Genomic DNA, 22500 nt, shown 5'->3' on the forward strand with positions numbered 1-22500 from the left:
TTGGCAGAGGAGTTTATAGTCTGCATCTGCTAACTGTGCAATTTCTCCATCCATTCCCAGTTCTCCTCACTCTATTGTTTTCAAGCCACTGGAGAGTGAAGTTATTATTAGTGAACTCACATACAACCTGTAAACATTCCCCAACTAGTCCTGCAGGCCCCCAAATGCCATCTGTTGTTAAAAGGTGCAACAGTGTGAACTGCTACATCATGAACATTCTAATGATGAGAAAAGTAGAATAAAGTTTTAATTTTTATAGACTATGCTAAAAAACAAAACGCAGAACTGGACTTCATTTTGGAAAGTAATCCCTAAAGCCCCTTATCCAGTCATACGAATTCTAATAAGGACTCCTCACAGGAACCTTATCTTAGAGGCTTACAATGCTATACACTTCCACCCACCTGCCTCACATTAAACAAAAGGGAAAGACTCATGTTTGTGAGTACAGCTGCGCCTCCCTCCACCAATAATTCAAGTTTGAACTGTGTGGGTCCATTTATACATAAATTTTTTCCATAAGTATATTGGAAAACTTTTTAGAGATCTACAACAATTTGAAAAAATTTGTAGACAAACTTTGTAGCCTGGAAATACTGAAAAAATTTAAGTAAAAAAATGTATTACTTTAAGAATACAATATATAATACATATAACATAAAAAATGCATGTTAGTCACCTATATAAATTATTAGTAAGAATTCCAGTCAACAGTAGGCCATTAGTAGTTAAGTGTTTGGGAAGTCAAAAGTTATACACAGAGTTTTGACTGTCTGGGAGATCTGGTGCCCCTAACCTCCATGTTATTCAAGGGTCACCTGCAGATGAAAGCAGTAATTAGAGAAGGGAGGAAATAAATCCAACAGACAACGGCAGGACACAATGTTTTATTCTTATACAAAAAAACAGTAGCTGGCAAGTTATTCACATACCATGGAAGTACTGGACCTTTACCTATACATGTGAAAACATGGTCTTGCTTACAGAAAGCACACACTGGGTTCCAACTTCATTTAGACAAGAAACATAGTTTATGTTAATATAAAAGCATATTATAGGAATATGACACTCAGGACACCAACTAGGCGTTTATTCCTCCAAATAAACCTTCCTGAACCCTTGCTCCCAGAAACATTTCTCTTGCTAGTAGAGCTACATCCGGACTCCAGGCCAAGAAGTAGGGGCCACAATCTCTTGGTTAATTACTTTCAATATTTCAGTCTTCAAGCAAGTAATTAGGATTAACTACCAAGTAGGGATCTTCTTCATAGCTCTCACTTCCTTCTGTGGAGCCTTTTAATCCAGCTTGGGTGAGCTCAATTAGAACATGGTCCTGTGAACACAAACATTTGTCTTCAGCTTTCCAGCAATATTGTAAAAATGCCCCCATCCATAGAACTTGACCCTCCTGAGTGTTTGGTATTAGCATTTTCTTCCATTTCCCCTTCAGAAGAAGTTAGAAGAAAAAGGACTATCCCTGAAAATCTTTACCAAGATTCTGTTAATCTTTCCCACTAGGATACAGACCTTTTCATACCATAAACCTCTTCTGAAAAATTACAAAATACACAGATAATCTCAGCAGACATTGTGATTTTAGTAAGGCTTCCTAGCACACTACAGCTTGTAAATATAATTTCAAAAAAGGTAAGACAGGGGCACCTGCATGGTTTAGTCATTTAAGCGTCTGCCTTTGGCTCAGGTCTTGATCCCAGTCCTGGGATCAAGCCCCACACCAGGCTCACTGCTCAGCAGGAAGCCTGCTTCTCCCTCTCCCTCTGCTTGCTACTACCCCTATTATTCACTCTCAGTCTCTCCCTGTCAAATAAATAAATACAATCTTAAAAAAAAAAAAGGAAAAAAAAATACAATGCATGAAGTTTAAGATTATGCAACTGCAAAATCCTCTTGATAAATATGCTTATCATTGTTTATCACTAAGTGTTTTAATTTCACTTATGTTAATTTTTAATCACTGGCCACTGAACTCTTTCATATACCATCCATTCATAATTCAGTTAGAAGTAGAATCTAAAGATAATTAACATGGAAAAATTTTCACTCTGAGCTATGAGCTAATAAAAGGTAGAATATGCCACAGGTACCTATAAGTCACTCTAAAGTACCCAAACAAATGAGGGGCACATGGGTGGCTCAGTTGCTTAGGCATCCAAAGACTTTTGATTTCAGCTCAGATCATGATGTCAGAGTTGTGACATTAAACCCCAGATCAGGCATGGAGGCTGTTTAAGATTCTCTCTCCTTCTCCCTTTGCCCTTCTCCACCCCCTCTCCCCCCAGGGCACATGTGTGTTTGTGTTCTCTTTCTCAAAAACCGAAACAAGACAAACCCACAAAGGAGAGGGACTGCCTGCCAAGCCCATAGAGAACTCAGGAAATAGTGATTTGATCCAAAGAAGGCAGAAATGCTCCACAGTATGAGCACTATTGTCACTTTCAAGAGCTCACTTTATGTACTAACACACCCTCACAGTGGGGAACACTTCATCAGCACAGTATAATCTCTCTAGTCTTTTGTAGTGAGCTAGCTCAGGTGGTGTAAACTTAAAAATGTAGCCCCAATTTAGATCAGCTAATTTCACCACGTGTCCTAATGTGGATTTCTTGTGTGGGTCATTTTATCTTACACTGATCCCAGGAGACACTAGGGAGGGAAGGACTGGCCTGGTGCAAACATACTGCCCAGCAGAGAAAGACCTTTGAAAGCACACCACCCCAATTTAGCTTTATTTTCATAGATATTATTAAATTCTGATCTGAGTAGCTGTTTTCAACAGGCATCCTTAAATACATAACCACCTGTAATCATACACTCATATCTACTTTCACAAGTAAGTGACTTTGCAGATGTCACAACCCTGATATGTGACATCCATAACCCTGATATGTGACATCCATAATATTTATACAGTGGACACTAAAGTAAACTGTAGGATAGCCGAATCTGCCATTTAAACACAGAAATTCAGTCATTCAACAAATATTTGACCTTTCCACATACCAGGCACCACAACAGATCTTGGGGATATAGTAGTTAACAAAACAAAGTTCCTGCCCTCTTGGTGCTTGCATTCTAATGAGACAAACTGAACACCTACCACCAGACAATGATAAGCACTATCAAGTAAGAGGAAGCAAGATTAGGGATTGCTACTAAGGAGGCTCTTATTCTGACAGCCCAGACAAGAATCACCTCTTTGAGGAGGTAACATACGAGCAGACATCATAATGGAAGAGGGGATCTGGGTAAAGAGACAAAGGACAAGTGAAATGTCTTCATGTTTGGTGTGTCTAAGAATAGCGACAAGGCCACCACCCCTGAGGAGCAACAGGAAGAGTCCTATGCAATGAGGTGAACAGGGGATTTGATTGTGTAAGTTTTGCAGGCCATGGTACGGAGACAAGATTTTATTGTAAACATGAGGGAAGGACTGGAAGGTAGGGCCCTAAAACATTTTGATTTGTTAAAAGATCTGTCTGGCTGCTGGACACGGAGCCACTAAACAGGAGGACAGTTAAGATGCTCCTGTCAAAGTCCAGGCAAAGTAGCTAAAGATGTAAAGGTGGGGAGAACAGAACACAGAATACACATAATGAAGGCAGGGCTCACACAGTTTGCTGCTAAAAGGAGAAGCTATGAGGGGAAATTGGAATCACGGATGATTCTAAGGTAGAAGGCTTAGAATAAGTAAGTAAATGGGAATCCTGCGGAGGTGGGGGGAAGAACTGTTTTGAACACAGTGAGTGTGAGATGCCTACAGTTCACAAGAAGGCAGCTGGCTAGACATCTGGAGTTTAAAGAAGAGGTTTAAGAGCTAAATCTGGGAGTCATTAGTGGATGGGTTTAAACTCACAGAACCAAATGAAATCACTCAGGTAATCAATGTAAATAGAGAAGAGGTCTGAGGACTGAAATAGCACTCCATTTAAAAAGTTACAAGATTTGAGAAAAGAGACTAAGTGGAAATAACTAGCAAGATAGGAGAAGAACCAGGAGAATATGATGACTTAGAAGGAGCAATCAAAAGTGACAAGTGTTGGGGCGCCTGGGTGGCTCAATGGGTTAAGCCGCTGCCTTCGGCTCAGATCATGATCTCAGGGTCCTAGGATTGAATCCCACATCGGGCTCTCTGCTCAGCAGGGAGCCTGCTTCCTCTCTCTGCCTACTTGTGATCTCTCTGTCAAATAAATAAATAAATAAAATCTTAAAAAAAAAAAAAGTGACAAGTGTTACGGACAGGCTGAATATAGAGAATGACCAACTGATGTGAGGAGGGAGGAGGTATGCCTGTAATGGTCCCATATGAGAGTGGGAGAAGTCACAGCACTGGGCAGTGCCAGTGTGAGGTTGTAAGATGTAGTAAACAACGGTCCCTTTGAGATTAGTGGTCATATATTTAAAGTAAGACATGGCCCGTGATTTGTCTGTCTTTCTCCAGATACTTTTAACTGCTCAGATGCAGTATAGTAGAAAAATTGTATTTAACCAATGCAGGGTTTTCACCAATCAAGTAAAACAGAGAGATTACAGCTTAAAGTTTGAGAAAAGAGTGATCATTGGGACAGACCACATGTAAGCTCAGTGATGTAGGAGGATATGGGGAAGAAGAAACAGTAAAGAAGAGATGGGGGTCAGAATGCTTGCAGGTTTACGGCTAAGGGAATAGAAAACATTAGTTAAAAATGCTCAGTAAGATCCGAATTCCACCTTCCCAGATTTAACTTAGGTTCTGCTGTTTCAGCAGAGGAAAGAAGTCAATTAACCGCTGTAAATTCTCTTTTTTAACAACTCATAATTTTGACTAGATCCCAAGAACACACAAAAAATGAACATTTATGAACCAGAGGTATAAGGCATGGACTCCCGCCCTCATTAATAATCACGCAAGAGTAGTTCTGTACATACATAGTGGGTGAGTCGATGAATGACTTTCTCTATGATTCTCTTTTTATTTATAAGTTCCTCTTCAGAATCTATTTCTGATTCGATTTCCTTCAAGTACCAGTTAACAAGCTCACTCCTCTTTAATGCCGACTCATCCTCTTCTGCAACAAAAAATACATTTCAAAAGGATTAAATTTTCCTTCTAGCAAGCTATATTGCCAATCTGTAGGGTTTGCATATACAAGATAATGTACAGATTAGATAACCATCAACCTGTCAGAAAGCGTATCTGCTAAAGTAGGATTTGCAATGTTTCAGCATAAGCTTGAAATAACCTGTCATATTACTTGTATTAAATTATGCTTCACTTTATCCTGAGGGAAAAAATCTAATAAAATAGAGATCATAAGAAACAAGTTTCTAAAAGCTATTAGGATTTCAAACTATGAACGTGTTTCCTTCACCTTATGCTTCATCACCCATGCGAACGTTTGCCAATAGCAGCTGAAAGCATAAATTAGCAACAGCAACAAAACTTCTTAAACATAACTCTTCCTTTTGGAACAAGGAAGACTTTATGCAGCTGGGATCAGCCAAGAAATGTACTCAAAATAAAAAACTACTAATTTATTTCAGCAAGGTCTATCTACATTGGATGACTGTCTACTTAAGAGTTCAAAGCAGAACTTAAATGTCATAAGAAAAGCTGGAACTTGGATAATATAACTACTATAGAAACGAAGTATAGGGGCGCCTGGGTGGCTCAGTGGGTTAAAGCCTCTGCCTTCGGCTCAGGTCACGATCCCAGAGTCCTGGGATCGAGCCCCACGTCGGGCTCTCTGCTCAGCAGGGAGCCTGCTTCTCTCTCTCTCTCTCTGCCTGCCTCTCTGCCTACTTGTGATCTCTGTCTGTCAAATAAATAAATAAAATCTTAAAAAAAAAAAAAAAAGAAACGAAGTATAATAAAAGAAAACTACTTAGTCTTGACTCTAGTGATTGCTAATAAAATATAAAATCAAGACAAGAAAATTCCAGCTTTACTGACAATGCCTTTGAAAAGTTTTACTATGCATGTACTGAAATTTCATTATCTAAATGTTCTTGTTAAGTGACCTTCTTGGTTTAAAGTTGTGTTCCCTGTACAGGGAACCTGTACAGGGTGGCTTAGATCAGTCCCACATCCCCACATCGGGCTTCCTGCTCAGTGGGGAGTCTGCATCTACCTCTGCCTCTCCCCCCAGCTTGCGCTTGTGTTCTCTCTTGCAAAGATAAGTTAATAAAATCTTAAAAAAAAAAAAAGTTGTGCTCCCTGTGCTAGACTAGAAAAGAGCTGCCCACCTGAAGACTGAGAATTCATAACTTACTTGACTGGGTGAACAGTATCTTTTTTTTTTTTTTTAAAAGGAAGACCTAGCAGAATTTGTCTGTGGAATGCATATAGTGTCCGGGTGCTAACCATATCTGTTTGATTAATGGTTTGCCATGTTTAAAATTCAGTTGCATGATAAGGAGAAAAATGAAATACAATGTGAACACGAGAAGATGTGAACTCCCAAATGTTTTCATGTGAGAAGAGGGTGGGGCTAACACCTGTCTGTCCCAGTGGCTCTTCACTGCCTTCTCTCTTTCCTCCCACTGGCCTACAATTCCAAGGAAACAAGGGCAAAAACTACAGGGCTCAAACCTTTAGTAAGACAATCTCTACTGTTCTCTTCTTCCATCACAGGCAGGATACTGAGGAGAGTATACGTAGGGAAGACAGCATTTTAAGTAAGAACTACCTGATGGCTAACCACCAAATGAAAAGTTTAAGTTCAGCCTCTTGATTTCATCATTTTCCCTTCTGCCTGGGGATTAATGATAGGCATGTTAGAAAAGCATAGTAAAACAGTCAGGGTAGGAAGTGTACTAGGGCGCCTGGTTGGCTCAGTGGGTTGTCTCTGCTTCGGCTTGGGTCATGATCTTGGGGTCCTGGGATAGAGCCCCGCATCGGGCTCTCTGCTCAGTGGGGAGCCTGCTTCCTCCTCTCTCTTCCCCCTCCTTCCTCCCTGCCTACTTATGATCTCTTTCTCTGTCAAATAAATAAAATCTTAAAAAAAAAAGGAAGCGTACTAGTTTCAGATATCACACTTTACCTATGGAGAAACAAGGATTTTACTTACTTCATTTTTAGTAGAAAATAACTGGCTAATATGGTCCTTTCAGTTCAATTACTTGCCTATGAAATATAAATAACCTAGAGTCCATCCATTTGAAGTAAAGTTATTCTAAGGAGCACTGATTTTGCATCTGTATAAACATTTGCTAAGCGCTTCTTTACATATTATCAGATCCCAACTTCTGCTTCCCAAAAATATTAAAATGGGCCAAGAACATTAAACAAATGACCTTTATCTGACAATGAACCTATGGGTAAATGTTCAGACTGTCAGATATAATGATATCCCAAAGATTTTCTTTGCCAAAATGAACTTGTATAACAATTTATTATCTGACAAAACAAATCTTTAGCAAGAGAATTGGTTTATGCAAATAAAACTTATATAACGACTGAGGATGTGCACACACTAGGTAGAGCCTTACCTTCCTCCATCTTCCTGAGGTGAAGCACAATTAGGTTAGAGATTCGGCAGTATTCAGGGAAGCTCAGCCTTAAGGATGCTTTAGGAACCAAATCCTGGTTTATGTCTTCACTGTGGCCATTGATTCCATTCACAGGAGCAGGGCTGTCAACATGACCTAAGTGAAATTATCAACCATCTGAATCTTGTTTTTGTGCCTCCAACACTCCCCTCTCAAATGTTTATAAGTATATTACATCTGTTTTAATAATAACGTCTAAACAAGCATATAGTTATACTTAGTATTTAGTAATTCTACAAATAAATTAGAAGCAAATTTGTAAATGTTACTAGTGAAGACAAAACTAATTTGGAAGGGGTTGCTTAGGTGGCTTAGTCGGTTAAACGTCTGACTCTTGATTTTAGCTCAGGTCATGATCTCAGGGTGGTGAGATTGAGCCCCCATGAAGGACTCCATGTGTGCAATCTCCTTAAGATTCTCATTGTCCCGGGACGCCTGGGTGGCTCAGTTGGTTAAGCAGCTGCCTTGGGCTCGGGTCATGATCCCGGCGTCCTGGGATCGAGTCCCACATCGGGCTCCTTGCTCAGCAGGGAGCCTGCTTCTCCCTCTGCCTCTGCTGCCACTCTGCCTGTGCTCGCTCTCCCCCCTCCGATAAATAAATAAAATCTTTAAAAAAAAAAAAAATGGTTCTGGGGATTAGCTTTTAAAAAAAAAAAGAAAGAAAGAAAAAAAAAAAAGATTCGCACTGTCCCTCCTTCCTCCTTGTTTGGGTGCACTCTCTCCAAACAAAAACAAAAACAAAACAAAGAACAAACAAAAAAAACTAAATGGGAAGGATGGCAGATATAAAGATTTCATGATCTAAAAGTTCATTTGCAATATTATACACAAAATTTAAAAACCTGGTATTTGTCTGGTCCAGTGTACTCAAGAACAAGTGTTTAATTCAAAAGCAAAATAACAATAAATAAAGCTGGGGAATTAGGTCCACTCTCACCATTTTGGTGTATTTTCTTTCAGTCTTTCAAGCATATATATTTTATATTAACTATTTAATTGTATTTTACTTTGTAAGCAGTATAATTCAATATCCATTTTTCCCCCTTTTGCTATACAACAAGTATATTTTACCATAACATCTCAGAGAACACTTTGGTCCCTAACTCCGGAACAGTAAATAAGAGTCTCACCATTGATACCATCTGGGCTCTCATCTACCTCCATCTGGGCCTCTTCTTCTTGATCTAAATTAACATCAGGTGTTTCTACTCGGATGATTGACTTATTCAGTAATCTGAAAGCTTCCTTCACATGTTTTGGCTGGACCTAAACCAATCAAGAGGAGGTAAATCAAGAAAGTCAGTGTTCTTCATATACTACACAGATTTTCTCTGTACCAAATCATAGTAGCATTTTAGTTTTCTCACACACACATAAAACATGAGTTAACACCATAAATTCACCAGAATGGCTTAAAAAGACTAGTAATATACAGTATTGAAAAGAATGTAGAACAACTTTCATTCACTGCTGGTGGGAACGCAAATTGATACAACCACTATGGAAGCATTTTGGCAGTCTTTACTGAACTGAACACACGTACGACCTATAACAATTCTATTTCTAGGTGTATACCCAATAGAAATGTACACACACCTGTATATCATATAGACCCAAAGACATGTATATCCCACTAGAACCCAAATCAGAAACTATCCAAACATCCATTAACAAAAGAATAGGTGAATCATTGTGACATACTGACAGAATATTACACAGCAATGAAAATGGGCAAACTACTTCTACACAAAACCTGGATGACATCTTACAGTGTTAATGCTGTAAGGGGGGACATATTCTATGACTGCGCTTAAATAAAGTAATGGTTATCCTTAAATCCTCAAATATATGGTCAAATTATTTTTGACAACAGTGTTAAGACCACTCCTTGGGGAAAGCAGTCTCTTCAAAAAAAATGATACTGGGGAAACTGGATATCTTATATAAAAGAATGAAGTTAGACCCCTACCTTATATCACATAAAAAGTTAACTCAAAACAGAATGAAGACCTAAAACTATAAAACATATGTGAGAAAACACAGGAAAAAAAGCCTCAGGACATCGGATTTGATAGTGGTGTCAAAAGAACAGTCAACAAAAGGGAAAAATGACAAAGGAAATAATATACAATTCAAAAACTTCTGAGCATCAAGATAATCAACAGAGTAAAAAAGGCAACCTACAGAATGGGGTAAAATATCTGCATGTTAGATATCTGATAAGGGATTAATATCTAAAACATATAAATACCCATGTTCATTGCAGTATTCACAAAAGTCAAGAGGTGGAAGTGACCCTAATGTCCACTGATGGATCAATGGATAAATAAAATATGGTACACAGGTACTTTTATTCTCTGGGATTATGTTCCAGACCGCAGGGGATCCCTAAACTACAGGTAGTATTTAACCTTACTTAAACTGTTTTTTTTTCCTGTCCATACATACCTATGATAAAGTTTAATTTATAAATTAAATTATAAATTGCAAATTAAATTAAATTAGGTACAGTAACAGCTTAACAATAATGAATAATAAAATGGAACAATTACAACAATATACTATAATGAAAGTTATGTGAATGTGGTCTCTCTCAAAATAACTTACTACACTGTACTCACCCTTCCTGTGATGTGATGATGTAACTAGTCTTCTACTGACTTTCTGACAAAACTTCAGGAGGATCACCTACCTCTTAATGGTAACTCACCTCAATATGTACTCTATAATGTACAAAATGATTATTTCATATTAATCTAACTGTATTCAATAAATGCTTAACAGCAACTTTCAAGGGAGAAATCCTAGCATCATGTATCCTATGTGCATTCAACTGTCATACCAAAGATAAAAACGTGCTTATAAACCAACAAATCAATTGCACTTTCCTCCCATTATTAAAGTGACTTTGATACCTCGTCACAGCAGTGCATTCGAGCCATTGCTTCAGAGAGACGGATCATGCTCTCAAGCTGTCGCACTGTAATCCTCCATGAAGACTTGGTTACTCCAGAGCCATCCCTCTGGCGGAGACGTTTATACTGTTCCACAATGAAATCCTCTGACTCCTTAGAAATCTGTTTTAGAACATCCCCAAAGTCAGAGCTTTTCTACTTAATGGGAGGTGCATTAAACATAAGTTTGAGAGCCTTCCAGGTTAAGACACTCTGGAGAACTGAAAGGGTCAAACTTTGAAGTCAACAAAGAATGAACACTGAAATGCATTTTATAAGAAACTAAACTAAGGACACCTGTGAATTTCATATACTAATTTTATAAACAGGAATACAACAGGGTAGTTAAGCAAATGCCATTTCTAAAAGACATAAAACAAGCTGAAGCAGTGGAATAGGATGTAATACCTTTTAAGCCCAAGATGCCAAAGCTCATTAAACAAATTAGTGCTCAAACTATTCTTGAAACTCAGTTAATTAACTTATGCTGTCTTTGGGGAAAAAGAGGTCTATACACATGCACGTACACACCAGCTGTTTCAATAAACCTTATTATTTGTTGAATAACAACAACAAAGTGAGAATACTAAAAGAATACTCAGTTTTTCAGAGTGAGGAACTCAGCCTAATTAAAGAAGCCTGCTAAGGTCACAGGACCGGTTACCACACAGTCATAGAGAACAAAAGCCGCCTTCAACAGACATGACCAATAACCCTTACTTTTAAATGTCTCATTAAGCTTCTTTCAGGACAGTGAGAATCAATCCCATATTGTGGAAAATCAGTGAAGGTGACAGATAATTAAAATCTAAAAGGAATTCCCAAAAGTTGAAGCAGACAATTGTGTAAAAACTTCAAATTTTTTTTTTTGGTATTCAAAAAAAAATTTTTTTTTTTTTGGTATACTGTTTTAGGAAAATGTTGAAAAACACAAATGGATTATGAAGTTTACTTTTAAAATAAATGTCCTGGATCCAGTACAGATTCAATTAAATGAACTACATCAATTACTGTAAAATATTAAGCCATGTTCATCACAATGACCTAAAGGAACCCAAATTTCTCCTTAGAGAAAGATTCAAGCACATTCAGTAGACTAGTGATTTGAGCTCATGTAATTTTAAGATTCTTAGGAATAACGGCTGAAATAAAAGTATGTTCTACTTTATTTGGTTATCCAAAATTCTTCACCCATTAAAAATTTTTTATTAGCACCTAACAAGAAAAAGAAAATTATTCACATTTTTAGAAAATTTCCTCTTCTCAACTCTCTGAAGAAACATTGTTCTCAAAACAGAAAATCTCAAAAAGAAAAAATAAGTACAGGTTCAGTTAATTTCCACAGAACCCTTTTTAATGCCCTCTTAAATACCCTATTCCAATACAAAAGGCCAGTTACCTTGGGTTTAAACTGTCTTGCAAAGAGAAGATACCTCCTGATATCATCAAGAGAATAGACACGATCAATCGAATCCTCAATTCTTGAATGCAAGTCTACTATTCGTCTGGCAATAGCATAATCTGTAACCTAATTCAGAAGAAGAAAATCACTTTGGTCAGTCACAACAATATCCACTCCAGATGATCCCTGGCATTAATAAATTACTTATAGCTAAAAACAAGCTCTAATGTGCCACTAACAGCTGTAAGTTTCTGAGCAAAGTTTGGTACCAGTTTCATTTAAAATCAAAAAGTTTAATACATACATTTGCCCCACTCTAAGAATATTCTTGAAGAAATTAACGGACTTTTAAGATTTCTTGGATGCTCCATATATGCCAGATTTCTTGGATGCTCCGTATATCCACACTGTTGCCTTAAGTTTGTCAAGAAGCATTTTTTAAAGAAAAGATTTTATTTATTTATTTGACAGAGATCACAAGAACGCAGAGAGGCAGGCAGAAAGAGAGAGGGGAAGACAGGCTCTGCTGAGCAGAGAGCGGGGCTCGATCCCAGGACCCTGAGATACCTGAGCCAAAGGCAGAGGCTTAACCCACTGAGTGACCCAGGCGCCCCTGTCAAGAAGCATTTACTCATGTAACCCTCACAAAAATCTTATTAGGTAGGTAATATTGTCTTTATTTTACAGATAAGTTGAGGCCCAGAGAGGTAAAATAGCTTGTCTGACATCACAATACATAATGGAGCCAGGATTTGAACAGTCTAGGTTCAGAGTTCATGCTCTTAGCCACAACATTATAGAGCCACTTGTGACTATATGAAGATAATCAGAGAATTGTTATTAACATAAAAAAAAGGGGCACCTAGGTGGCCCAGTTGGCTAAGTGTCTGCCTCTAGCTGAGGTCATGATCCCAGGGTCCTTGGATCAAGTCCCACCTCTGGTTCCTTGCTCAGCGGGGAGACTGCTTCTCCCTCTGCTTGGTGCTCTCTCTCTCTTACAAATAAGTGAATAAAATCTTAAAAATACACACACAGACGCACTAAAAATAAGCAACTTTCTCTCTGACAGTACAAAAAAAGCACCAAATAGACATGTTAATATGTGAAATAATGGGAACATGGGTCCTACATGCACTATTCTATTTCTTGCAACTGTTTTGTAAGTTTGAAATTATTTTCCATTAAAAAGTTTAAAAGCGGGGCGCCTGGGTGGCTCAGTGGGTTAAAGCCTCTGCCTTTGGCTCATGATCTCAGGGTCCTGGGATCTAGTCCCACATAGGGCTCTCTGCTCTGCTGGGACCCTGCTTCTCTCTGCCTGTGATCTCTGTCAAATAAATAAATAAGTAAAATCTTAAAAAAAAAAAAGTTTAAAAACTAAATTAAAGAATCACATATAAACAAAAATATATGAAAATCAGACAACGCTCAGCTATGAGGGTAGAGATGGGGAAGGAGGAGGACTGGGTTAAATATTTACATGGACTTGTGAAGGGAAAAAAAACATAAAAAACTAAAGATCCCCAAACATTCAGATAATGGAATACAGCTTTTATTTAGATAATAAAGTTTCGCTTTAAGCAAGAGGTAATCATTTTGTCTAATCTACTGCAGGACTTTCGTGCTCAGTGATTAACAGTATAGCCCATAATGTTAGCTTCCATATAATGTCATTTTGTACTTCTGTGCACATCTGAGCTGTGCAATGTGGCTAAAAAGTCTAGGTATAATTAACTAACCAAGTAAATCCACAAGTTTATAGCTAACCTTAATACATTCAAGAACTGGATAGGAAGATATAGGAAGATAAATGACTCATTTGTCATTTTTTTGTCATTTGTCATTGATTTGGTGGAAAAAATTTCTTTGGTATCCCAATTTTTTCTAAGCTTACTTAAAAACAAACAAACAAACAAACAAAAAACCAGAAAAAACCAATACCCAACCAAAAAAATCCCTCTAAAAATCTTTAGGAGTCTGGGAGTTAACTGTAATATGTTTCCTTTCATCTCTTAAGAATTAACAAAAAAAAACAAGAGGTGCCTGGGTGGTTCAATCGGTTGAATGTCTGCCTTTAGCTCAGGTCATGATCCCAGGGTCCTGGGATTGAGCCCTGCATTGGGCTCCCTGCTTGGCAGGGAGCCTGCTTCTCCCTCCCCTGCTCCCCCCTACTTGTGGTCTCTCTGTCAAATAAATAAACAAAATCGCTTAAAAATAAATAAATAAATAAAAAACAGTAGCAAAAACAACAAAAAACTCCATATTCCTTAACACAATTAAGTGGAACCAGCAATTAAAGTGACTTTATTTTGATGTGCTTAATAAACATTTTGCCCAATCTTGTGCCATTCTGAGAGAAATGAAAGTCAGTGCGAACATATGCACCAGCTGTTCGAGAGTACATCCTACAGTCTTGTCTCCTTCAATTAATCAAGCTGGAAATAACAAAGGAAGCCAACAGTGACAGTTCACACAGTTACCTCATTGCATTCATCCACAAGTATAAAGAAGAGATCAAATCGGGACATGATGGGAGCTGACAAATTTATATTTTGTTTCAAAGATTTTGATCTGTCATAATGCCCACCAATTGGATTTGCTGCTGCCAAAATGGATGTCCTGGCATTCAGAGTAGCCTGACCACAAAAGAAATCATTGTTAAAGGTTTAAAAAGGCATCTGGGAATGGCCAATAAACACAAGACAAAATGCTCAATCTTACTCATAATTAACTAAATGCAAACCAAAATATTAAGGCATCATTTTTCACTTACTGAATCATCAAAACTAAAGTCTGATTATGTATAGCAAACAGATACTCCCATATTAATGGTGGTGATACCACACACACACACACTCGTTAAGCCAGCGATCTGTTAGGAATTTATCTTGCAGCTAAGTACAGGAAAATGCATGTTCAAGGATGTTTACTACAATATGGCTTATAATCAAAAGGCGGAAAATGACCAGGAGTCTAGTAAACCTAATGAACCAAACTGGGGTAGAGATTTGAAAACCATGTGGTAACATAAATACTAAATGGATCTAATATGTACTGGTATAGAAAGGTCGCCAAAATAAAACTATGAACCTAAATGAGCAAAGAACTAATTTACATGTATTATGCCTACTTATGTACGAAAAATTTCTGCAAGTGCCGTAACTTCTGAACATTTATTGGTGACAGGAGCTGTAGGGGAAGATTTCACCCTTTAATTTATATTTTTTTCCACTGCTTAAATTTTCCTTACCTATTTGAATGCATTACTTTTATTTAAGAAGTTTGGTTCCTAAGTTGGTTAAAATACTGTACTTATTATTTTCATTTAAATAATCTACTGACTTTGATTATTTTTTGTTGCAATTGGAAGCACACATTATCAAAGAATACAGAAGCTTGATGGAAATTCTGAGAGATGAAGTGCTAAAAATTTCACCAATACTTTCTCTGCTTTCTGTCATAGCAACACATTTTCAAATTACCCAAAAAGTACCTATAATTTGGATTAATAATGCTCAGGGCTATGTTTCCCATTTCAATGATCAACATTTCATGTTGAAATAATGCATTTTATCCAAGTGAATGTCTCTAGAACAACACTAGTCTTTAAGCCTAAGGCATGATGTAGAACAGAAGTGAACACACATACCTTCACTCCTGCTTTAGTGATGGAGATGGTCTGCTGTTCCATAGCTTCATGAATAGCAACTTGATCCCGCACATCCATCTTATCAAATTCATCAATACAACATACACCCTTGTAACCAAACAAATTAGCATAAGAAACTGCCTCTGAGATGCCAAATGGCAAACATAAACTCAAGTTTGCTACCACAGAGACCTTTTCATTCTCTAAACAACTCTAAGGTAAGTAAGTAATCTTAATTTCCTCTACTAGAGTAGGATAGTTCGACAGATTCCAGAGCTAGAAGAAACCATATATGTTGACTCATTTTAACCAAGAGCAAGATTACTTATATTCAGTTATAGTTATATATGGTTACTTATTGCATTCTTATTCAACATCAAAACCTTGTGTAAATCTCTGGGTCAAATATTCTGGCACCTGAGCATTGATTTTAGACTGGGGTAGTGAAGGGTAAAGTTGGAACATAAAGTCTATAAACATAGAGGTATAGCCTATATATGCCTTTACAGATCTAACAGATCTATGTCAAATACATGTAAAATGCAAGAAACATACCCATAAAGGTGTCATGGTCTGGAAAGGAACAAATGCTGGTAACTATTAGTCACAGCAAACACAGGCTCAGGGCAGGTGATACATTCCAGAGCCCAGGAAGTAATTAATGATGACAATCTCAATTAAATTCAAGATTAATGAAATTATGAATCATTTACTAAAATGTTTTTTTTTTAAGGGTATCTCTTTAATAGAAAGTTACAGCCCTTTTTGATAGCATAGGGACTATTCTGATTTCTTTATAACCCAAAGTATAAAAGATTCTTACATTATCAGCCAACATCAAAGCTCCAGCTTCAATAACAAATTCATGAGATTCTTCATCTCTTACAACAGCTGCTGTTAAGCCAGCAGCACTGGATGCTTTGCCACTGGTGTAGACAGCTCTGGGACTGAACTCCTCCACATGCCTGTTCAAAGTTATCATATTCATTAACACATGATTATAAGCGTCCTTTCTAGAAATGTCAGCCAACAAGCTTATGTCAATCAAAAATTTAAATTTCTTAAAGAACATCTGAGAGAGGTATTAAACATAATCAATTCATAAAGATATATATATCACAGACTAAACAGAAAGCCTTATATCTCCTTTGGTCTTTTAAATCAACTTAAATACATTCCTGTCAAATGGAAGATGAAGTTCATACACAACAAGAACATCATTTTAAAAGAAGTCTTTAATAATAAAGTTTGGCAGGGTGCCTGGGTGGCTCAGTGGGTTAAAGCCTCTGCCTTCAGCTCAGGTCATGATCCCAGGGTCCTGGGATCGAGCCCCACATTGGGCTCTCTGCTTAGCAAGGAGCTTGCTTCCTCTTCTCTCTCTGCCTGCCTCTCTGCCTACTTGTGATATGTCAAATAAATAAATAAAATCTTAAAAAAAAAAAAAAAAAGTTTGACAACAATAATCTGTTAGAAGGCCTTCCACTTAAAAAACAAGAGGGCGCCTGGGTGGCTCAGTGGGTTAAGCCTCTGCCTTTGCCTCAGGTTATGATCTCAGGATCCTGGGATCAAGGTCCGTATTGGGCTCTCTGCTCAGCGAGGAGCCTGCTTACCCCCAACTTTCTCTCTGCCTGCCTCTCTGCCTACTTGTGATCTCTCTCTCTCTATCAAATAAATAAATAAAATCTTTTTTTTTTTAAGATTTTATTTATTTATTTGACAGAGAGAGATCACAAGTAGGCAGAGAGGCAGAGAGAGAGAGAGAGAGGAGAAAGCAGGCTCCCCGCCGAGCAGAGAGCCCGATTTGGCACTCGATCCCGGGACCCTGAGACCATGACCCGAGCCGAAGGCAGCGGCTTAACCACTGAGCCACCCAGGCGCCCCTAATAAATAAAATCTTAAAAAAAAAAAAAAAAAAAGAGAGAGATATTTAAAAAACAAAACAAGGGCGCCTGGGTGACTCAGTGGGTTAAGGCCTCTGCCTTTGGCTCAGGTCATGATCCCAGTTCCTGGGATCGAGCCCCACATCAGGCTCTCTGCTCAGCAGGGAGCTTGCTTCCCTTCCTCTCTCTCTGCCTACTTGTGATCTCTGCCAAATAAATAAACAAATAAACAAAAAATCTAAAAAACAAAACAAGACAAAACTGTACCTGAAATTTATTCCAAAGTAATGGGTTGGTTTAAGATCTAAAAATCAACACTATGCTGTATCAACAGAATAAAGGATAAGAAGGATCTCAACAGATGCAGAAAAAGCATGTGACAAAATCCAACACCTTTTATAATAAAAAGTCAACAAACTATAAATAGAAGAGTATTTCCCACAACTTAATAAGGGCATCTTTGAAAACCCACAGCTAACATCATACTTAATGGTAACGGGATGAATTCTTTCTCCCTAAGTTCAGGAACAAGATACAATGTTCACTCTTGTGATTTCTGCAATATTATACTTGAAAAGTCTAGCTGGGGCAATTAGGGAAAAAAAAACAAAAACAAAAGGCACCTATATTTGAAAGGAAGAATAACTATCACTATTCCCAGATAACATGACCTTGTAGGTAAAAAAAAAACCCTATGGAATCCACTAAAACAATAAATAAGTACTGGTGCAAGGTTGCAAGATAAAGATCCACAATCTATTGTATTTCTATACACCTGCAATGAATAAGCCAAAAATGAAAATAAGAAAATGGTTCTATTTACAATAGCATGAAAAAGAATACTTTTGAACAGATTTAAAGAAGCACTAGCTTATACTGTGAACACTACAAAACACTGTTGAAAAAAATTTAAAAACCTAAATAAATGGAAAGAGATCACATGTTCATGGATCAAAAGACTTAAAATTGTTAAAAAGACAATATACCTCAAATTGATCTACAGATTAATGCAATCACTTAATATCACAACTGGCTTCTTTGTAGAAACTGACAAAGTGGATCCTACAATTCATGTAGGGAGCACCTGAGTGGCTCAGCTGGTTGGGTGTCTGGTTCTTGATTTCAGCTTGGGTCAAGATCTCAGGGTTGTGAGATCGAGCCCCACACTGGGTTCCAATCTGGGTGTGAAGCCATCTTGGGATTCTTTTTCTCTCTCTCCCTCTGCTCCTCCCCCTGCCACTCTTGTGCGTTCCCTCTAAAACAAACTAAAAAATACTGGATATCCACATGCAAAAGAATAAAGTCCCCTACCTCATACGATGTAAAAAATTAACTCAAAATGGATCAAGGACCTAATTTATTTGTTTGTTTTTTATCTGAGAGTGAGATAGAACAGTAGTGGGTGCAGGAGCAGAGGGAGAGGGAGAAGCGGACTACCCATGGAGCACAGAGCCTGATGTGGTGCTGAACCCAAGACTTCAGGATCATAACCGGAGACGAATGTAGATGCTTAACCAACTAAGCCACCCAGGCACCTAAAGGACCTAAATTTTAAGAGCTCAAATGATCCCAAAGAACTGCAAACAGAGACTTCAACAGATACATGCACATCAATGTTCACAGCAGTCTTATTCACAAATGTCCATCAATGGATGAAGAGATAAAACAAAAGGTGGTAAATCCATACAAGCAATTATTATTCACTTTTGTAAAAGAAAGGAATTCTAAGACATTCTACAACATGGATGGCCCCTGAATATTATGCTAAGTGAAATAAACCAGTCACAAAAGGACAAATAGTATATGATTCCATGTATACGAGAGATCTAGAACAATCAAATTTAGAGACAGAAAGGATGGTGGTTGCTAAGGGCTGGGACTGGGATGAATGTGAAGTTACTGTTTATTTATTTAAAATGTTACTGCGATGATCTGGGATCTCATCCTTTTTCCTATTTTTAAAGATTTTTATTTATTTGACAGAGAGAGATCACAAATAGGCAGAGAGGCAAGCAGAGGCAGGGTGCGGGGGTGGAGCAGGTTCCGTGCTGAGCAGAGAGCCGGATGCGGGTCTCGATCCCAGGACTCTGAGATCATGACCTGAGCTGAAGGTATAGGCTTAACCCAATGAACCACCCAGGTGCCCGAAGCTACTTTTTTTTTTTTCCAAAGTTACTTTTTTAATGCAGACTTTCAGCTTGGGAGATGAAGGAGTTCTGAAGATGAATGGTGGCGATGACTGCACAATCTGAATGTACTTAATGCCACTGAAATGTACATGTAAAAATACTTGAAATGGTAAATGTGATGTATATTTTACAATTAAAAAAAGGTGAAAACTTATATACTAATAATGTTCATAGCAGCATTGCTTATAAAAGCCAAAGTAAAAATAATCCAAATGCCCATTAACTAATAAATAGATTATTAAGTGTGGTACATACATATGAATATTAGGTAATAAAAGGACATGAAATACCAGCATGCTCCAACATGGCTGAACCTTGAATACATTATGCTAAGTAGAAGCAGCCAGTACATGATTACACAAAGTAATCACAAAGTACATGATTACATCTACAGGAAATGTCCAGATAGATGCAAACATAGATTAGTTGTTGCCTATAGCCAGCAGGGAGAATGAAGGCTGCTAGAGGGTACAGGATTTCTTTTTGGGTAATGAATATGTTGTACACTTAGTTTGGTGATGGTCATACAACTCTATGAATATACTAAAACCACTGAATTGTATAATTTGAAGTGAATTTTATGATATGGAAATTATATTGCAATAAAAATGCAAAAAACCCACACTAGATATAAAAGGCTATTTCTTTTTTAAATTTAAAGATTTTTTTTTTTTTTTTGACAGACAATGATCACAAGTAGGCAGAGAGCAGGCAGGAAGAGAGGGAAACAGGCTCCCCACTGAGCAGAGAGCCCAATTTGGGGCTAGATCCCAGGCCCCTGAGATCATGACCTGAGCCGAAGGCAGAGGCTTAACCCACTGAGCCATCCAGGCGCCCCCAGGACTATTATTTTCAAATCTAGAGCCTATTCCTTGATACCCGTGAAGGAAATAATATTTACTTATAAAATTCCAAACCAACTAAAAATGTTCTCAGTTCTAGAACAGTGCCACGTTACAAAATTTCTGAAACAAATAAAAGAAAAGCAGCTTGATAAAGTATGAGGAGCACAAGCTTTGCATTCAGATACATCTGCGTACAAATATTTATGGCTCAGCAGTCACGTGTTAGCCTTAAGAAGTTGGGTAATTTACTAAGTTTCAGATAAGTTGTGTTTGCTTCCCCCCAAAAGATGATTATTTTACAACCCTGTATGGGTGCTGTGAGGGTAAGATGGATATACATACACAGCACCAACACAGCAGGTGTTTCAAAACTAGTTGCTATTACTTTGACCTCTAAGTTTCTTAAAAGTTTGAAAGTAGGAGCACCTGGGTGGCTCAGTGCGTTAAACCGCTGCCTTCAGCTCAGGTCATGGTCTCAGGGTCCTGGGATCGAGCCCCACGTCAGGCTCTTTGCTCAGCAGGGAGCCTGCTTCCCCCTCTCTCTCTGCCTACCTGTGATCTTCCTCTGTCAGATAAATAAATAAAATCTTAAAAAAAAAAAAAAAAGTTTGAAAGTAAGCAAGTATTTGCTATATAGCTTCTTAAAAATAAGCAAATAATTGCTAAAACAGTACACATGCTGGGGTTTTTTTTGTTTTTAAAGATTTTATTTATTCATTTGACAGACAGAGCTCACAAGTAAGCAGAGAGGCAGGCAGAGAGAGAGGAGGAAGCAGGTTCCCAGCAGAGCAGAAAGCCCGATATGCGGCTTGATCCCAGGACCCTAGGACCATGACCTGAGCCGAAGGCAGAGGCTTAACCCACTAAGCCACCCAGGTGCCCCATTAGTACACATGCTGTTAAGGTTACCACAACGTGCCTCATCCTTACTGCACTGCAACTGGAAAGCATGTCCTATTTAAAAACCTTAAAAATGTTTGTATCCTTAGCCTCGGGAATCCCATCCTTAGGGATCTTTCCAAGGGAAACAAAAAAAAGAAAATAAATAAAAATTTATACAAATCATGATGTTCACTGTATAGCTATCCATAATCATTAAAATAAATGAAGACAGACTAGGAAAATAATTTTTAAGTTATAGTACACCAACAAAAAAATAGTGAAAATAAACATGGAAAATTATTTAGGGCAAATTAAAATTAAAAATATCTATGCTCTGATTTAGAACCATGAAAATACATATTCATGTATTCAAGGACTTACTTATACAGAGATTATACAAAGACATTATACAAGGATTAAAAGAATTCTAAATGGGATTGGGATTATAGGCAATTTTTTCCTGTACTAAAAAATTGCAAAATGTTGTCATATTCTGTTAAACAAATTAAGGTGACTTAATCTAAGCAAGAGATATTTTCAGCAGTCTTAATTTATACTCCTATTTTAATAAAGGCACACTGACTGTATTCTTGGTAGCAGAGAAAGCCTGAAACTATACACACTGTTTTACCTAATGCACCACCTCAGGCAAACACTTACTTGAGAAACTGGCTCTTAGCTGTACTTGGGTCACCAACAATGCAAACATTTATGTCCCCTCGAAGAGAGGTTCCTTCCCCTGTTGTCTTTGGAACACCACCAAAGAGCATCAGCAAGACACCCCGTTTTACTTCATCATTGCCTAAAAAGAAAACACCAGGTATTTTTCAATATGAGGTTAAATAATTTCACAAGAACCTACAAGGCATGTTTACCAATCACGAGCTGAGAGAGCTGATGTGAAGTGTAAGACTGAATAAAAATATCTGGTGTCTAATCTTAGTTCTTGTTTTGTGAATTTAAAGCCACCTAACCACTGTCCCAATGCTCTCATCTATACCACAGATGTCACAAATGCTGATGCTCACCACCGTGGGAGCCTTTCCTTCTTTATAAGACCTACTTCCTCACAAAGCCTTTTATGATGTAGTACTTCTCAAATAACTCCATAAATAAACTATGTCCACCACAGCACACTGCACTTGCTACTTCTT

General features: G+C 37.8%; 1 protein-coding gene across 2 annotated transcripts in view; it reads right to left on the bottom strand.

Moving 5' to 3' along the window:
• Positions 1-871: 871 nt before the first annotated feature.
• Positions 872-22500, bottom strand: part of MCM6 (minichromosome maintenance complex component 6) — a 36056-nt gene continuing 14427 nt past the window's right edge. The window contains exons 8-17 of one of the 2 annotated variants that reach the window (XM_013046763.2): positions 22007-22148; positions 16374-16515; positions 15551-15658; positions 14382-14537; positions 11902-12030; positions 10464-10625; positions 8679-8814; positions 7489-7644; positions 4927-5066; positions 872-1333 (exon numbers count right to left, since the gene is read on the bottom strand). In XM_013046763.2, the coding sequence (XP_012902217.1) occupies positions 1217-1333; positions 4927-5066; positions 7489-7644; positions 8679-8814; positions 10464-10625; positions 11902-12030; positions 14382-14537; positions 15551-15658; positions 16374-16515; positions 22007-22148 (1388 nt within the window). In that variant the 3' untranslated portion in view covers positions 872-1216. The remainder of the gene's footprint in view (positions 1334-4926; positions 5067-7488; positions 7645-8678; positions 8815-10463; positions 10626-11901; positions 12031-14381; positions 14538-15550; positions 15659-16373; positions 16516-22006; positions 22149-22500) is intronic. The other variant, XM_045066477.1, reaches the window with a different exon arrangement.

The sequence above is a fragment of the Mustela putorius genome, unplaced genomic scaffold (assembly GCF_011764305.1).
Source record: "Mustela putorius furo isolate JIRA1106 unplaced genomic scaffold, ASM1176430v1.1 tig00003867_pilon_pilon_pilon, whole genome shotgun sequence".
Classification (NCBI taxonomy): Eukaryota; Metazoa; Chordata; class Mammalia; order Carnivora; family Mustelidae; genus Mustela; species Mustela putorius.